The sequence below is a fragment of the Candoia aspera genome, chromosome 12 (genome assembly GCF_035149785.1).
Source record: "Candoia aspera isolate rCanAsp1 chromosome 12, rCanAsp1.hap2, whole genome shotgun sequence".
In the NCBI taxonomy this organism is placed as follows: domain Eukaryota; kingdom Metazoa; phylum Chordata; class Lepidosauria; order Squamata; family Boidae; genus Candoia; species Candoia aspera.
The window spans coordinates 67059-85401 of NC_086164.1; the positions used below are offsets into that span (position 1 = coordinate 67059).

The 18343-nt window shown below is 45.1% G+C and overlaps 1 protein-coding gene across 2 annotated transcripts in view; it reads right to left on the bottom strand.

The window, feature by feature from the left end:
* The window catches only part of LOC134504247 (gamma-aminobutyric acid receptor subunit beta-4), a 64149-nt gene that overhangs the window by 37313 nt on the left and 8493 nt on the right, over positions 1-18343 (bottom strand). For both annotated transcript variants that reach the window (XM_063313363.1, XM_063313362.1), the window contains exon 3: positions 3983-4050. In XM_063313363.1, the coding sequence (XP_063169433.1) occupies positions 3983-4050 (68 nt within the window). The remainder of the gene's footprint in view (positions 1-3982; positions 4051-18343) is intronic.

Here is an 18343-nt window from a genome sequence, read left to right on the forward strand (position 1 = left end):
GATCTACTACTGTGGACAAGAGGACCACAGAAGAAATGGAGTAGCCTTCATAATTAATAGTAAAGTGGCTAAATCACTGCTTGGATACAATCCAAAAAATGAGGGAATGATCTCAATTCAAATTCAGACCAAGCCATCTAACATCACAGTGATCCAAATATATGCCCCAACCACAGATGCTGAAGAAACTGAAGTAGATAGGTTCTATGAGGATCTGCAGCACCTACTGGACCATATGCCTAAAAGAGAACTTATTTTCATCACAGGAGAGTGGAATGCTAAGGTGGGCAGTCAAATGACACCTGGAACTACAGGTAAGCATGGCCTGGGAGAACAAAACGAAGCAGGACATAGGCTGATAGAATTTTGCCAAGACAACTCACTCTGCATAACAAACAGTCTCTTTCAACAGCCTAAGAGACGGCTTTATACATGGACTTCACCAGATGGACAACACTGAAATCAGATTGACTGCATCCTTTGCAGCCAAAGGTGGCAGACATCTATACAGTCGGTAAAAACAAGACCTGGAGCTGACTGTAGTTCAGATCACAAACTTCTTATTGCACAATTTAGGATCAGTCTAAAGAGATTACAGAAGACCCACAGATCAGTTAGATATGAGCTCACTAATATTCCTAATGAATATGCAGTGGAGGTGAAGAATAGATTTAAGTGATTGGATTTAGTAGATAGGGTCCCAGAAGAACTACGGACAGAAGTTTGCAACATTGTTCAGGAGGTGGCAACAAAATACATCCCAAAGAAAAAGAAAGCCAAGAAGGCAAAATGGCTGTCTGCTGAGACACTAGAAGTAGCCCAAGAAAGAAGGAAAGCAAAAGGCAACAGTGATAGGGGGAGATATACCCAATTAAATGCAAAATTCCAGAGGTTAGCTAGAAGAGATTTAAAAATAAACAAGCAATGCGCGGAAGTGGAAGAAGACAATCGAATAGGAAGGACAAGAGACCCCTTCCAGAAAATTAGAAACATTGGAGGTAAATTCCAGGCTAAAATGGATATGATCAAAAACAAAGATGGCAAGGACCTAACAGAAGAAGAAGAGATCAAGAAAAGGTGGCAAGAATATACGGAAGACCTGTATAGGAAGGATAACAATATTGGGGATAGCTTTGATGGTGTGGTCAGTGAGTTAGAGCCAGACATCCTGAAGAGTGAGGTTGATTGGGCCTTAAGAAGCATTGCTAATAACAAGGCAGCAGGAGACGACGGCATCCCAGTTGAACTGTTCAAAATCTTGCGAGATGATGCTGTCAAGGTAATACATGCTATATGCCAGCAAATTTGGAAAACACAAGAATGGCCATCAGATTGGAAAAAATCAACTTATATCCCCATACCAAAAAAGGGAAACACTAAAGAATGTTCAGACTATCGAACAGTGGCACTTATTTCACATGCCAGTAAGGTAATGCTCAAAATCCTGCAAGGTAGACTTCAGCAATTCATGGAGCGAGAATTGCCAGATGTACAAGCTGGGTTTAGAAAAGGCAGAGGAACTAGGGACCAAATTGCCAATATCCGCTGGATAATGGAAAAAGCCAGGGAGTTTCAGAAAAACATCTATTTCTGTTTTATTGACCATTCTAAAGCCTTTGACTGTGTGGACCATAACAAATTGTGGCAAGTTCTTAGTGGTATGGGGATACCAAGTCATCTTGTCTGCCTCCTGAGGAATCTATATAACGACCAAGTAGCAACAGTAAGAACAGACCATGGAACAACAGACTGGTTTAAGATTGGAAAAGGAGTAAGGCAGGGTTGTGTACTCCCACCCTACCTATTCAACTCGTACGCAGAACACATCATGTGATGTGCTGGGCTTGAAGAATCCAAGGCAGGGGTTAAAATTGCTGGAACATTAACAATCTCAGATATGCAGATGATACCACTTTGATGGCTGAAAGTGAGGAGGAACTGAGGAGCCTTATGATGAAGGTGAAAGAAGAAAGTGCAAAAGCTGGGTTGCAGTTAAACCTCAAAAAAAATCAAGATTATGGCAACCAGCTTGATTGATAACTGACAAATAGAGGGAGAAAATGTAGAGGCAGTGACAGACTTCATATTTCTAGGCACAAAGATTACTGCAGACACTGACTGCAGCCAGAAAATCAGAAAACGTTTAATCCTTGGGAGAAGAGCAATGACAAATCTCGATAAAATAGTTAAGAGCAGAGACATCACACTGACAACAAATGTCCGCATAGTTAAAGCAATGGTGTTCCCCGTAGTAACACATGGCTGCGAGAGCTGGACCATAAGGAAGGCTGAGAGAAGGAAGATAGATGCTTTGGAACTGTGGTGTTGGAGGAAAATTCTGAGAGTGCCTTGGACTGCAAGAAGATCCAACCAGTCCATACTCCAGGAAATAAAGCCAGACTGCTCACTTGAGGGATTGATATTAAAGGCAAAACTGAAATACTTTGGCCACATAATGAGAAGACAGGACACCCTGGAGAAGGTGATGATGCTAGGGAAAGTGGAGGGCAGAAGGAAGAGGGGCTGTCATGTTCATCGTTCCAATGGTTTGAATACATCGTAACGTTTCACATGTCACTTTCCTGTTCCGTGTCTGTCATTTGCGGGGAGGGGAATTTCAGCCGTGCCAGGCTGTAATCTCCTTGCTGTTCTGCAGGAATGTATGTTTGGGTTATGACATGTATTCAAGGTTGCTTTCCCAGGCCGATGTGTGACGGTTGCCAACACCTGGGAGGGGGTGGTTACTATGGTGGGGTGAGGGGCGGGATTGGGTTTGAAGTGAGGGTATTTAGTTTGTATTTCGCGCGCTTTGGCTCATTCTCAGCTTTTTCTGTATTTGCATACTATTCCTTTAATAAATCAGTTATCTTTAAGCCCGAGCTTGTGAGACTGAGTATTTGGGATTAGGCAACCATTACAGGGGCCGACCAAGGGCAAGATGGATAGATGATATTCTAGAGGTGACAGACTTGTCCTTGGGGGAGCTGGGGGTGGTGACAACCAACAGGAAACTCTAGCGTGGGCTGGTCCATGAAGTCACAAAGTGTCGGAAGTGACTGAATGAATAAACAACAAAGCTGTCCACTAATTGGCTTCAAAAATATGACTAGTCCCCATTCATTTCTAGTATAAACCAGGAAGATCAGAGAAAACTTGCAAAATTTTATCTAGCTTTGGAAGGATATCCAGGTCAAGAAAAGGTGATCAACACATGCTCAAATACAAAACTCTTAATTCTAGTTCCTTAGTGATCTAAGATTTAATAGCAGAAAACCTCAGTGCCAAAATGAACAGAACTTCTGACTGACTGACTGACTGACTGACTGACTGACTGACTGACTGACTGACTGACTGACTGACTGACTGACTGCTTCTCCAGAGCAGTTCCTCTTGTGGTGCATAACCCAGTGGACAGATACTGCATGTAGACAAGTGTGCCAAGCTTTTCACCAAGTTTATGTTGAACTTTCAAAGCTGATTCTAGCCCCACTGAGAGAATGGTAGACTCTAACAAGTCTCTCCACTGAATTCAGTGCAGAACCTTTCAACAAGTACAAAAGGCAACAGGGTGAAGTGGGGGCTGCAAGTAGCACTACACAGTTCATTGGCTGTTTGTTAATAAATACAAGATCATTTATCAACTGAAGACAGATTTTTCTGTCATATTTCAAAAGTCTTTTCCTTCTGATATTTGCCTCCACCAGGATAAAATAGAATTTATTTCAAATAGTCCCATGGGCAAAAACACTAACATTAAATATTGTATTTTCCATATACAGTATTTGGGTTGAGAAGATACCCCATGCTTGAATGTGTCCTTGTGCATTTACCATACACCTCATTTCTTGCTAAACACTGTTTGCAAGTGAAGACAGTGAGAACATTAGCTCCTCTCTTCTAATTTCAAATCAGACTTGCTAGATTGGTTGCATGACATGGAATTCCCAAAGAGAATGACTGCATTATTCTCATTCATACTCACCATGTTCACTTCGGAAATCTGATCAATGCTTGAGATATGGATGCTCATTCCCACAGTAACAGGGTTACCTGAAATACAAGGAGGTAGGATTAGTTCCTGTACAAGCTGAACCACCTGGTGACTTTTGCTCCTGTCATGGACAATCAACCCTGATATTTCCTAGAGAAAAAACTTCAAGCACTCCTAAAATGGATAAAGTGAAATGGGCTAGCTGGGGTCTTGATGCTCTTTGAGCTTGGTGGTTCTCTTGCAGATGTTTCATTATCAGGCCATCACTGCAAGCCTAACCCTAACCCTAGCACCAAGAATCCAACAGTTCACCTCTGAGCTACATGTATTCTTGAATATGGGCAAGCTTTGAAAATGACAAGGGGGGGTTCTTTCTAATCTCCAAATGCCGCTAAAACCTTGATGAATGTCACAGTAGAACGGGGGAGAATGAAGTCTCTTTTGAGTGAACCAACAGCTGGCTAAGAAAGGTCTAATTCCCCCCAGTTAGAGAAGGAGCCATGATTACAAACAACAGTGAGGCTAACTGCAGGTTCCTTTGTGGCTGATCTCCCCAAGCTTGGCTGTTGAGTTGGAAGGAGACATATGTGTAAATGCTATTAAAAATAAGCAGCCACAGAATAAACGGTCCTATCAAAGGTCCCACTGAAGAACACAGGGTTGCTTTTCTTCCTAAATCACAGAAGGAAAAAAGGATGCTGCCCTTTGCCCTATTAATTGGTCTCCTTCTATAGTCAGAGTTCACCTATGAAAAAAAGATCCAAGAGCACATGGCATTTCATACAATGGGACAGTGAAAGATGTGATGCTAAACTGGTTTGAATGCCCCCTCAGCACAGACAGTTGCTTAGTGAGACCTTCAGCCAGGCCACTCACTCTCTCAGGAGCTCTTTCATCCTCAGCATCCCCATCTGCAATTGGGGATAATATCCAGTCAGTCTGAAAGGCCTGGTGACAGATGCTTAGAAAATTAAGGCAAAACACTACGAATGCCAGACAGGTGATAGAAAATGTCTCACTACATAGTGATCCTTGATCAAAGGTGCCCCTCTTTTTCTCAGGAGAAAGACCTTTAAGAACCACAAAAGCTGAGGAATCAGAACCTTGATTAGGAGCTAAGGCCGCCTTGCTCGGCCTAAGGAAAAACACTCACAAAACACACGCCTTTGTTGATTCTATAGAATCTCTTAGCGGCTTCCAGGGAGCTGAGTCCCAGAGATCATTAATACTTCTTTGAGAGCAGGAATAACCCTTGCCACTGTGAAAGAGACACTAGCCAGGTTACTCGTGATGAAACCAGTCCTCAGTAGATCCAGTAGTAGGCTGGATGCTAGTTACATAAGATGCTCTAATGAGTGATTGCCAATTAGCTTCAGATGCTTCATGATAAAGTTGATTTTGTAGGTCCATTTCATTCCAACTTTCAGTCTCCTTTGGTGCAGAATTGCTCTGGTCACCCTGTGGGATGACCTTTGCTGAGAGAGGGAAAGACAGACTGAGACAGTAATATCTTGCTAATTCTTTTGGAACACTTAGTGCCTTCAATATCTTTAATTATGGAATTCCTCCAAACCACTGGAGTTAGGGAAGGGTACTGTATTGTTTTTTCCTCGTTTAACTGATTGTTTCCAGAAGATGGTGCTGAGGAATTATAGTTCTCTCTTTCTGGCAGATGTGGCATGAGGTTTTTCAGGGCTGAAGCTCAACTGACTGTGGGAGATCTTACAGGGATTTGGGCTGAATTGTCTTCACTATTCACACAGCATCCAGCTTTTCCTCTCCATTATGAGCATTATGTCTTGAGCTGGTGCCTGAGCACAGTAATTAACCAGGTGAGACTGAAAAAATTGAAGCAAAGTCCAGACAAGACAAAAATAGTTGGTAGGAGGCCCATCTCCCCACATGAATAGTGTTCAACCTAATTCAGGGAGAATTGTGCTCCCCTTGAAAGATTAAATACAAAGCTTAGGGGGACTTTTGATCTATTACCATCCCTGTCATAGGTGGTCTTGATTGCTAGGAAACCTTCTATCATCTTACACCTATAGCTGCCACCCTTTCTTGACAGAGATAGCCTGGCATCAGTTCTACATGTTCTGATAGTCTCTCATTTGGAATGCTGCAATGTATGTCCCCCCTGAAGATGGTCCACGCACTTCAGCTGGTTTGGAAAGGAGCTAGAAGGCTATCAGTTGGAACCTTATCACCGTAAGGTTCTTCTAACTGCACTGGGCACCAGTTGGTTTCTTGACCCAATTCTTGGCCCAGTTGGAGCTCGTTTTTAAAGCTGGGAACAGTTTGGGGCCAAAGGCTCTCAAGGGCCTCCTCTTCTTTCTGTATCTGCTCAGATTCTTCAATTACTCTTGGAGGCTCTCTTCCAGGTGCCCCTGCCAAGTGAATAGAGAATCCCTTCTCAGGAGTGGAGCCCAGGGAAGCATATCTGGCACCTGTGTCCTTTTGGTACCTGGCAAAGATTTGCCTCTTCTCCTGCACATTCATTTAATTCTGAAATCAGTTCGTTTTGGAAGTCCTGCTCTATACGTGGATGGCTTGCATATATTTCATATCTTCACTGTGTTGTTATTAACTGCATTTTATACTTTTTATTGTTTTATGGTTTTACAAATGTTTTAGTAACTTTATAATTTGAACAAAGAACTTTGGTTAATATGTTTGATGGGATGTGAGTTTGACTCAGAAAAGAGGCAGGACAATGTCAAGCCATTACAGAAAAGATATTTGAGTCCTGAAAGAAACTCAAAACAGCTCCACTTTTTGTATTAGGTATAAGCTGAAGTAGACAGGAGTTTTGACAGGATTTCAAGATTCCGTTGCAATGCCCTAACTGCATTATAGTACATTTTAAGGCACCTATATTTTAAGGCACCTAGTGACTCCTGTTTCATTATCTTGCCTCCCTCAAAGGGCTGACAACAGATGGAATAGAAGCATGGAACACAGAAGCATGTATGGAGTGCTGAGAGAGGGGTTGAAGGCCATGCATACATACATAGTTTTCACCCTGGCCCTATTTCCTTTTGGTAGGGAGACTCTCTGCACACAACTGAGAATCTAAATGCATGCCTTGGATTGAGAAAAATTGTGGCTCCCTGTTCTGAGAAAGCTCTGTGGCTCCACGGCCTTGCAAAACAAAGCCATTGCAGAAAGAGCCCATGGTCACATGTGCCTGATCATTGCTGCCTATTGCGTGATCAGTGAGGATTCCTCTAGTCAGTCGAGCTGAGATTCCAACCAGAAAAAACAGAACTCAGTGTTTGGATCCGGGGACTTTTAGATGGTGTTGCAGCCCCCTAAATGTTCCTGTAGCTGACAAAAATTGTTTCATTTCTTTACTTATTTAAAGCATTTACATTCCACTTCTCATCATCTCAGCTCAGATAATTTAATCCTTCCAGCCTCTTTTGTGATGCTGCTTATGTTTTGGATGTTTTTATTGTATCTCTTTATTTAATAGAAAGATCTTGAAAAATATTTCAATTTCAATAAATGAAAAATAACAAAACAGTAAGATGGTGGCCTAATTATGTAAGGGTTCACTGATTTCTTTTTTAATCTGAAATTATTCAGACAGAAACAGGAAGGTTAGTATTTATATCTAAACTTCATCCAGCCCGTGGATTTGATGCTGGATGTTTATCAAAGGAAGGTCTGCCAAGGTCTGATCATTTGCATAAAATATTGTGCCTTCTGAGGGTGGTGGGACCCCATATACTCTCCTCAAGTTTCACACCTGAAAATAGGGATCCACCTATAGAGAAAGCATCCTTCAGGAGAATCACAGATGAACAAATGTCTCCATCTTCCCCTTGCATGTTATCACACACAGCTGAAGTTTTGCTTGGCCTGCAGTAATTCGCTGATTTTGCAATTGCCAGGTTTCATCCACTGACTTAAAAGCTGAGAGAGCATCTGTTATTTTGGTTAAAGATCTACTTGAAAAACAGCACGCTCCTACAGTCGGTTATCAGCAGTTCCAAATATACCTCCACAGCTGCAGACTGTGGAAAATCAGCAGGCTGTGCAGGCCTTCTTGTATTCATGCATTGAGAACAAGAAGTGTCCACTTTGAGCATTAAGGTCTAGATAGTCTCAGGAGGGAAATGGGGTTTGCAGCAGACAACTCTAAGAGTCAGGGGGGAAAAAAGTATTCCCAACACATCGCTGTCAACAGGGCTAACAGATACTGTCACCTTCTAGAAACTCCCTCTCCTGCCCCCAAAGTGACGTGAAGGCAGGGCAGGAGGAACAATGAGGTTGCAAAAGGCTGCAGAAATCAGCAGCATGAAAAAAGATGATGGCAAAGATTGGTTGGTTTAGCTTTGGGTTGGTTTAGCTTCAATGTAAGAAGAGAAGAAAGCTGTGGTAGAAGAGAAGGGTCTGGGTGGAAGTGGACAGAGAGTAAACTGAGGGCTGTGGTACAAGACTGGAATGTTCAAGAGGTGGTAAGGAACTGGCGGGGGTGGGGGGAACCCCTTGATGACTGGAAGAGATGGGAAGCCAAGAGGATGAAGTTGGATCAAGAGGGGATGGTTGGACATCAACGTGTGGCTACTTCCCAGTGGAAACACACAAGAAGGAAGCAAGTTACCAGGGTTCGATTTCCTGTTGGTCTTTGAAATATAATAGTAGGGGTCACTAAGGAAGCTGACCTACCTGATTAGGTGCTCAGTTCTTATGATGCCTAGGGTAGGGACTGGGTGGCAGATAGGAAGTTTGCATTAGCTTTTTGAGCATACCGGGGGGGAAAGTTTGCTCTGTTCTGTTCTGTTCTTAGATGGCTTCATCTAAGTCTTGTATATGTTTCTCTCAGGTCAGTTTTTACTTCTAAGCTTCAGGAAAATATTGCCAAGTTCTTAACTTACTGGTTTCACTTTGCTTTTTTAAATACATTCTGTGGGAACATTCCACTCTGTACATGGGTTGTATATTTGATTAGTTAAAGGCCTTTGCTTAGCACCTCTTTCTTTTACAAGTGTTGCCCATGACTGCCAAGTGCTTGCAGCAGATTCAAGTGGAATGTCACAAAGAGCCCAAAGGAGACCTCCTGTCTCAGGTCATCCAGTAATGCAGTGCCAACTTTCAGGAGAGTTGTAACTCTGACGACTCAGTAAAATATGCTGAGTAAAATATGCTGCACTGTTCATTTAAAGGGTCCATACAAACAATTCATTTCATATACCCTCCCTAATACCATTAATATGCCATGAAAATACACAACAATCTAACATGGTTGTTTCACATTCAGCAGAGTAACGCTTTCTGAAATTTATTTATTTGTTTATTAAATTTATATAGCTACCCATCTCACAGATGTGATTCTGGGTGGTATACAATAAAACAATCAGGTAAAACAAATTTCACTTAAAACAATTTAAAACATATTAATGAATACTTTGTAGAGAGTATAGCACATTTCTCTTGGCACAAATTCTGATCCCTTCATAAAATGACATCCATCCTTAAGTTGGGATGTCCCCAGGCCCTGTAAATTAAGACCAGTCGTGCCTCATTCCCCAAGAAGAAAGGTGTGAGCCCTCTGTACCTTTCACACAGGCCCTAGCACAGGACTGGGACTAAAATCTGTCTCTGCCAGCCCAGGACTTTACAGCATCTTCATAGCTGTCATGTGCGCCGTTTCAATGTATTTGATGCATCGTAACGTTTCGCATGTCATTAATTGGATGCGTGTTTCATTTGGCTAGGGAGGATGGGAATGATTATATTTTGGCTTTGCTTTGGAATGTATTTGTGTTATCTACTGCGCTCAAGGTTACTTTCCCAGGCTAGCAAATCTGACGATTGCTGGCACCTGTGCCGGGCGGGGCTGTTACGAGGGAGGCGGGATACGTTTGAAGCAAGGGTTTAAGTTTGTATTTGGCGCGCTTTTGCTCATTCTCAGCTTTCTCTGTATTTGTCTTTAGTACTCTAATAAATCAGATTTCATTTAGCATCCTCTTGTGAGTCTGAGTATTTGGGGGGCTAGGGCAATCATTACATAAAGCTGAGAATCTCAGTTCCTAACTCCGCTGGCCCCTGTCCAGGAAAGACAAGCGTCTAACCTGTGAGGGAGAGAGCCCGCGATGACCGAACCCGACATCGTGATGATGGAGGAAGGGGAACCGGACTTGACCGTGCGGCCGTCCGGCCGACCGTCCCAAGGTGGGGAGCTGTCCGCCATCAGAGAGGAGGCGAGCTCCGGGTCGGAGAGCGAAGCCGGGGGGCTGAAAACGGCTCCGGAGACCACCGTGAATTCTCCGGGCGAGCTGCTCACCTGGGATGAGACCCGAGGAGATGCCACAGCAGCGGGGGGCCCGTCCTGGAGGCAGAGATACCCCTTATCCCCCAACGTGGTGCAGGTGCAGCCAACGGAGGGCTCACCCACTCCGGATCGGATCCGAGTGCTGGAGTCGAAAATGGATTCGTTGGAGGCTATCCTGAAACAGCTGAGCTTGGATGTAACCTCGATGCGAGAGCTCCGGGAAGAATCAAGCCAGAGGCATTCAACCCCTTCCTCCCAGGGGCTGACCCCGGAACGGCGACGGGTGGTGCGGAGGCGCGAAGGGGACCAGTTGGTCCAGATGGAAATCGCAGCATCGCCCGGGCGATCGCCCCGGGGCCCCGTGCCGCCCCGAGTCAGGGAAGCACCAGCCGCAGCAGCCCCGGTGGTAGGGCGCAGCCCGGCGGGAGGCGGCATGCGAGACTTCCCTGTCAAGTTTGATGGGGACCCGACCAAACTCTCGTTCTTCCTGACGAATGCGAAAGCCTATATGGAGGAATGGGGGGCGGTTTTCCAATCGGAGAAGGCAAGAATCATCACCATTGCCACCAAACTGAAGGGGAGGGCGGCAGACTGGTATGTCCAGATGTGCCAGTCGGAAGCGCCTGAACTGGAAAATCTCGAGGAGTTCCTCTGGGCGTTGAAGCAACACTTCGAGGACCCCTTAGCAAAGGAGAGAGCAAAGCGAGCCCTGAAGGAACTCAAGCAGGGGTCCCGATCAGTGGTCGATTATGCTTTGGAGTTTAAAGCGCTAGCTGGGAAGGTGGATGACTGGTCCCAAGCAACCATTATCGAGCTCTTCAAAGATGGCTTGAATACAGAGGTGCTGCGCTGGTCCCTGGGGAGGGACGACCCATACACGCTGTATGAGTGGATCCTGCTGGCAGGAAAGGCTGAACATGCCCAAGAGATCTTTGCCCAGCGGAAGACCGCCAAGTCGGGGCGGGAGGTGAAGCCCAGCCGCCCATCGACCACCGGGGGGAAACCGGGACAACGACCCTGGGACGAGGAGCGGGAGAAGCGGTACGCAAAAGGCTTGTGTCTGAGATGTGGCAAGGAGGGGCATCGAGTGGCAGCATGCCCGAAGGCAAAGGTAGAGGAACGGTCCGGAAAACCGCCGGCGAAGTCCCCTGCGTTGCCGAGGAAACAGAAAGCTGCGGTGGCTGAGACCGAGGGAGACGATGTGATGTTCTACGAAATTGAAGGGGAGACCGAAATCCCGCAGCCGGCGGGAAACGCCAGCCACCTGCTCTAAAGGGCGCCGCTGGGCAGGTGGTAGAGGACGGGCGCGAGCCTCCATCGGTGAGTGGCACTTACCGCATACTCCTGGTGAAATTGAAATTGGGTTCCCAAGTCAAGACGGTGGAAGTATGGGCCATGATTGATTCGGGGTGTTCCCGGTGTCTGATGCACCCCGACGTGGTGGCAGCTTTGGAGCTCCCCACTTTCCCTCTACAAAAACCCATCGCATTTACTCAATTGGATGGGTCCATGGCAGGGGGCAAACCGGTCACCCATTTTACAGGGCGGGTAGCCTTGCAACTGGGCAGTCACCAGGAAGGGTTGTCTTTTGTCGTGGCTCCCGTAGGGGGGCCATTGGTGGTGTTGGGGGTACCGTGGTTGGTGCAGCAAAACCCCCAAATAAACTGGGTTTACCGGACCATCACATTTAGGGATGGGTTTTATCAAGCGGCAGAGGGGAAGGGTGCCCCAGAGGAGATGGTGGGGGTTGCGGCAGCTGCGACTCCGCCTTACCCGGCCTCTCCTCTGGAAGGCTTGCCGGCCGAGTACAGGATGTTTGCTGATGTATTTGGTGAAAAGGAAGCTGACCAGTTGCCCCCCCATCGAAAGACGGACTGTGCCATAGAACTGCTGCCCAACACTCAATTGCCTAAACCAAAAATTTATTCCATGACGCAAAAGGAACTGACTCTGTTGAGGGAATTTGTGGACAAAAATTTGGCGCGCGGATTCATTGAGCCGGCGAATTCACCCGTGGGGGCGCCGGTTCTTTTTCGCCCAAAAAAGGATGGGACATTGAGACTTTGTACGGATTTCCGCGGATTAAATGCCGTCTCAATTTCCAACAAATATCCCTTGCCATTGATAAAGGACATGTTGTCACATCTGGCCAAAGGCAAGATCTTCTCTAAACTGGATTTAAGAGAAGCCTACTATCGTGTACGAATCAAGGAGGGTGATGAGTGGAAAACTGCATTCAATTGCCCGTTGGGAGCCTTCCAGTATAAGGTGTTGCCGTTTGGGTTGGCTGGGGCCCCTGGGGTATTTATGCAATTAATCAATGAAGTTTTGCATGAACATCTGTTTAAAGGTGTACTGGTGTATTTGGATGATGTGTTGATTTATACGGAAACCATGAAAGAGCATGTAGCTCTGGTAAAGAAAGTCTTGTGTAAACTCAGATCTGCTGAATTGTATGCAAAGCTATCGAAATGTGCCTTTCATCAGACCCAAATTGACTACCTGGGGTATAGGATTTCTGATAGAGGTATAGAAATGGACCCTGCCAAGGTGCAGGCTATCATGGACTGGGAGAGTCCCCGTACCCGCAGGCAACTTCAAAGTTTCTTGGGGTTCAGCAACTACTACAGATTATTCATAAGGGGGTTCGCGGAGATTGCCTTGCCTCTAACGGACCTGCTTCGAACAAAAGGGGTGGGAGATACTAGGAGAGTCAAGAATCCCGGAGCGCTGTTGAGGTGGACGCCTGCTTGTCAAACGGCGTTTGAGCGGCTGAAAGCAGCTTTCGTCAAAGAGCCCATTTTACAACACCCTGATCCCTCAAAGCCTTTTGTTGTACAGGCAGATGCCTCCGATTATTCTATTGGCGCATTGTTGATGCAAAAAGACGAGGCAGGATGCCTCAAGCCCTGTGCCTATCTATCCCGCAAGTTCTCTGAGACTGAGAGGCGTTGGCATGTTTGGGAAAAGGAGGCATTTGCAGTAAAAGCTGCATTGGAAGCTTGGCGGCATCTGTTGGAAGGGGCAAATCATCCCTTTGAGGTATGGACTGATCATAAAAACTTGGAGGCACTTAGTACCCCTCGAAAACTGAGCCCTAAACAGGTTCGTTGGGCTCAATTTTTCAATCGATTCAATTTTCAGTTCAAATTTATTCCAGGGAGAAAGAACTTCTTGGCTGATGCCTTGTCACGGCAACCTCAAGACTCTGGGGCGGCGCCAGATGTGGTAAGCACCCTATGGTCGGCGCCCCAATTGGGCATGCAGGCTGTGACGCGAAGCCAAACGCGCGCGCAGCAACCGCCCACCACAAGCGCTGCTCAGCCAAGCACTTTGTCAATTCCCTCCCAGTTGCAACAAAAGTTTTTAAAAGAACTAAAAACGGATACTTGGTTGCTTGCGAATAAAGACAATGTTACTTTTGACAGAGGCTTCGCTTGGAAATCCGACCGCCTCTACGTTCCTGAAAACCTCCGAAAAGATGTGTTAACACGTTCACACGATGACAAACTCGCAGGTCACTTCGGGTTTGTAAAAACCTTGCACCTCGTTCGGAGGCAATTCTGGTGGCCCACATTACGTAAAGATGTCAAAGACTACATTGCTTCCTGCACTGTCTGTGCAATGTCCAAGCGCAAGGTGGGCAAGCCCCAAGGGCTGCTGCAGCCGGTAGCAGCCCCCTCTTCCCCTTGGGAAGAAATCTCCATGGATTTTATTGTAGAGCTACCACCCAGCCAACGCAAAACGGTCATTTGGGTGGTCAAAGATTATTTCTCCAAACAAGCTCACTTTATCCCTTGCGTGTCCATTCCGTCAGCGCGTCAATTGGCCCGCCTATTCCTTGTACACGTGTATAGGCTACACGGATGTCCCTCCCGCTTGATTTCGGACAGAGGTACACAATTTACCTCGCAGTTTTGGCGGGCATTTCTCAAGCTGTTAGGCACGAAGCAAGCCCTCTCCACGGCTTGGCATCCTCAGACGGACGGGGCCACTGAGGCGGTTAACTCTACTCTAGAGCAGTACCTTCGCGCTTTTGTGAATTATCAGCAGGACAATTGGGTAGACCTCCTACCATTTGCTGAAGTGGCTTACAACAATGCAGTGCATCAAAGCACTGGGCAAACCCCGTTTCGGGTAGCTCAGGGTAAAGACTTTGTACCTATCACTGATCTCCCACAACCTCCTGCAGGTGCAGTCACTACAGATGATTGGTCAACACAACTGGCTGACTCTTGGCCAATGATTCAAAAGGCATTGGCTGATGCACAGGCAGATTATAAACTGTATGCTGATCGGAAGCGAGCCCCACAACCTGCGTTCCAAGTTGGGGACTCCGTATACCTTTCTACCAAGTTTATCAAGTCTGCACAACCTTCAAAGAAACTGGCGCCTAAATTTGTGGGTCCTTTCCCAATTGTCGCTCAAATTAACCCTGTGACTTTTAAACTTGACTTGCCTCATAACCTCAAATGCTTACACCCTGTTTTTCATTGCAGCTTACTCAAACCGACTATTCCTTCTGATCGCTGGCATCGGCAACCTCCACCTCCCACCCCCATCATGATTGATGGTCAGCAACACTTTGAAGTTAAAGAAATTTTGGACTCTAGACGCCTTCGCAATACTTTGCAATATTTAGTTCGTTGGAAGCATTTCCCTCATCCTGAGTGGGTCGCTGCACCAGATGTAGCTTCCCCGGTTCTGATGGCCCGTTTCCACTCCGCTTATCCCTCGAAACCAGGTCCCTAGGGGTATTTTAGGAGGGCGGTATGTCATGTGCGCCATTTCAATGTATTTGATGCATCGTAACGTTTCGCATGTCATTAATTGGATGCGTGTTTCATTTGGCTAGGGAGGATGGGAATGATTATATTTTGGCTTTGCTTTGGAATGTATTTGTGTTATCTACTGCGCTCAAGGTTACTTTCCCAGGCTAGCAAATCTGACGATTGCTGGCACCTGTGCCGGGCGGGGCTGTTACGAGGGAGGCGGGATACGTTTGAAGCAAGGGTTTAAGTTTGTATTTGGCGCGCTTTTGCTCATTCTCAGCTTTCTCTGTATTTGTCTTTAGTACTCTAATAAATCAGATTTCATTTAGCATCCTCTTGTGAGTCTGAGTATTTGGGGGGCTAGGGCAATCATTACAATAGCATTATCCAGCCATCACTGAAGAGGTATAAGCCTGTCCACATTACTGTTTGGCACAGCCAATGGTTGGCTAACTCTATACATAGTACAGAAAAGATCCTTGACTTACACCAAAGCACTCTGTATTTTGGGGTAGCTTTTGGATTCATAGATGGGGCAATTACTATGCACTGAAATTCAGGCATGTCTCTAGCCTGCACTACAGTTTCCATGTGCACCACTGTGGCCTCCAAATACTTTGATCTAAACCTTTGGTTGGTTTTCCCTCTTTTTGTTTAAGAAAGGAAGGACCAAAGTCACTAATGTCCTGTAGTACCAAAGAGATGGAGAGGGGAATCTGCCTTGAAGTTCAGGCAGCAGCCTTTCTTCCTATAACGGCTTGTCAAATGTCTGCCTACCTTTTCCTCTGCAGCCTCCAAGAATGAGGGGTCTCTGTTTTTTCTCCCTGGAACCACCTTTTCCTAGTGCAAAGGCTCTTCACCTCCAGTGCAGGCTGACTGCCACAGCTCAGCAAACTGTAAGAATTTCTCTTTGCTTACATTTGTTTTGATGCTGGAGAATCCTGTGTTCTTCAGCCTTTCCCATACTGTAGCTATTTCTCTGTTCTCACAAACATTGATTCGGTCAGAGAAACAATGATTATTTTTCCTCTCCATTCTTGAGGATTGGAGAAGACTCCCCCCTCTAACCCTATCCCTAACCCTGGCTGTCAAAAGAGATGAAACAAAAGTAACTTTCATGGGAGTGAGGGTGTCCCTCTTTTTCTGAACAATCCTAATGTGCTCAAAGCCTCTGACTGAGCATCCTCCCCAAAACAGTAACTGTCACTTCCCAAACCAGGCTGCCTCGTTGCCAAGGGTTATGTCCTGGCTAAGACCTTCTGCTTGTTTGAAGCCTTCTTTGCAGGCAAGGCATCTCAATTTTCTGTGTGTCAAGTCTCATCTGAAGTCAGATCGAGCCCCTCGGCTCCCTTGTAGCCCTTGAAATCATGCTGCCTCATAATGGCCTTTTTTGTTAGTTTCATTCTGAGGTTCCTCATAAGACCTGGACTCCAGGTTCTCCCTCCTCTTCTGTGGGCATGTTTCACCATCTTAATATTCTTTTTAACCTATAGTCTTCGAGAGTACGAAGAGGGATGAGGTTAGAGTCAAGCCAAATGATCTCTCTTTTTGTCTCATAACCTGGGACTGAATTTAGGTTGCAATCGCTTTTAAGTTGCTGCATTCATAACTCCTTATGACATGCTTTTCAGATACTGCTCTCAAAACAGATACAGTACTATCCACTCATCTCATCTTTTCCTACTTAAATTCATAACTTTACAATTATCTCACTGAAAATCATTTTTAACTTGGTGTCATTTGCTGATTTTATAAACAACCAGCACTGTTGCTTTATTGTTTTGATTTTTTTTAAGTTTTCACCTTCTTGTAAGTCACTCAGATTTGCTTGATGAGTGGGTGGCCTTAGAAATAAAATTAAAAAAATAAAAATCTATTGTACTCCTTTGTCCAAATTATTTAGAAATACACTAAACAATGCTGACCCAATACAGAATTCTGCAACATTCATATGTCCACAGTGTTCTTTTAAGGTATCTGGCTAGTAAGTTCATATTTAAAAAGACAGTTATTGCTTACTCTTACACAGTTATGGCTTACTCTTAAGGAATTATTTCTGGCCATGTAATTGCAGCATTATATTCTAAATGTTCAGATACTGACTGAATAATCAGCTCTTCTAAATCGTATCCATTTGTCAACATCAAGCTAACCAGTTCCTCTCTTGAAGATGAAAACCTTTCCTTGCATTCAGATGTTCAACACTTTTCCAGTTTCCAAGAATTTTTGAAAATAATAGGAAAAGGCTCTGAGATTATATCTTTAAGACCCTTTAAATCCTAGGGTGCAAATCATCTGACCATGGAGGACTGAATTTATTTAGAATGGTTGCCACCACCTTGGGCTTCCCACCCTGCACCACCACATTCATTTTTACTGTTTACCTTATGGGAAGAAACTAAGTCATAGAAGGAGCTGAATACCTTATAATATTGCTCCAAGTTCTCATGTATTCATGTCCTTATTCTTCCTTTACTTCAACCATAGCTAAATAAAACTCTATGCTACTTACAGTTCAAATGTGGAAATTCTTCTGGAAGTAAACCCTGAGGAGCAAAACCTCAGAACTACTATCTGTCCTCCACTCCAGACCTGATTACACAGTACTTTCTCTGATTCTAGGAGCATTCTCTCTCCATACCTCTGTTTGTGCCTCCCGAGGAGGGCATTTCCCAGTTCTGATAGCCCAACAGACCAAGACGCATCCTTTGAAATGTTCTGGTGAACGGCCACAGTGGTGCCATGTGGGACAACTGGGCTGGTGCAAAGGAGAGGAGGTATGGAGGCCCACCAGTCTTAGTCCTCCCTTACTGTCCACTGTGCATGAAAGCATTTAGAACCACACGTAATGGGATATCCACATTGCTTGAATCAGCTTTAATTTTATGATGGATAACATTAGAGAAAGATGAACAGAAATCATACTAAATAAATGTAAACAAGGTCTTTGAAAGATAGGATGAGGATTTTAATTATCTGGGAAGAAGAATCCCAATGTGCCAGCAGCCAGAGGATGGGATAGCAGGAATCTCTGCCACCCTTGCCCTGGTGCACTGTTGGATTAATATTTTCATCCTCAGTTTCATAGAGCTGGGTGGAGCAACCAAAATGGGTTCTAAAATCATGTCTGAAAATTATTTTTAGCTGCCTAAAATGGAAAGGAACAGACAAAATTAATAGGACTTTTTAGTCCCAGACAAAATATATTCAGCCAGAGAGAAGAAAGTAAAAGAGATGCCTCAGGTAATCTTCAAAGGTCCAATATGCTCTTCAAACCCAGGCTTGGAAATAAACAGGATG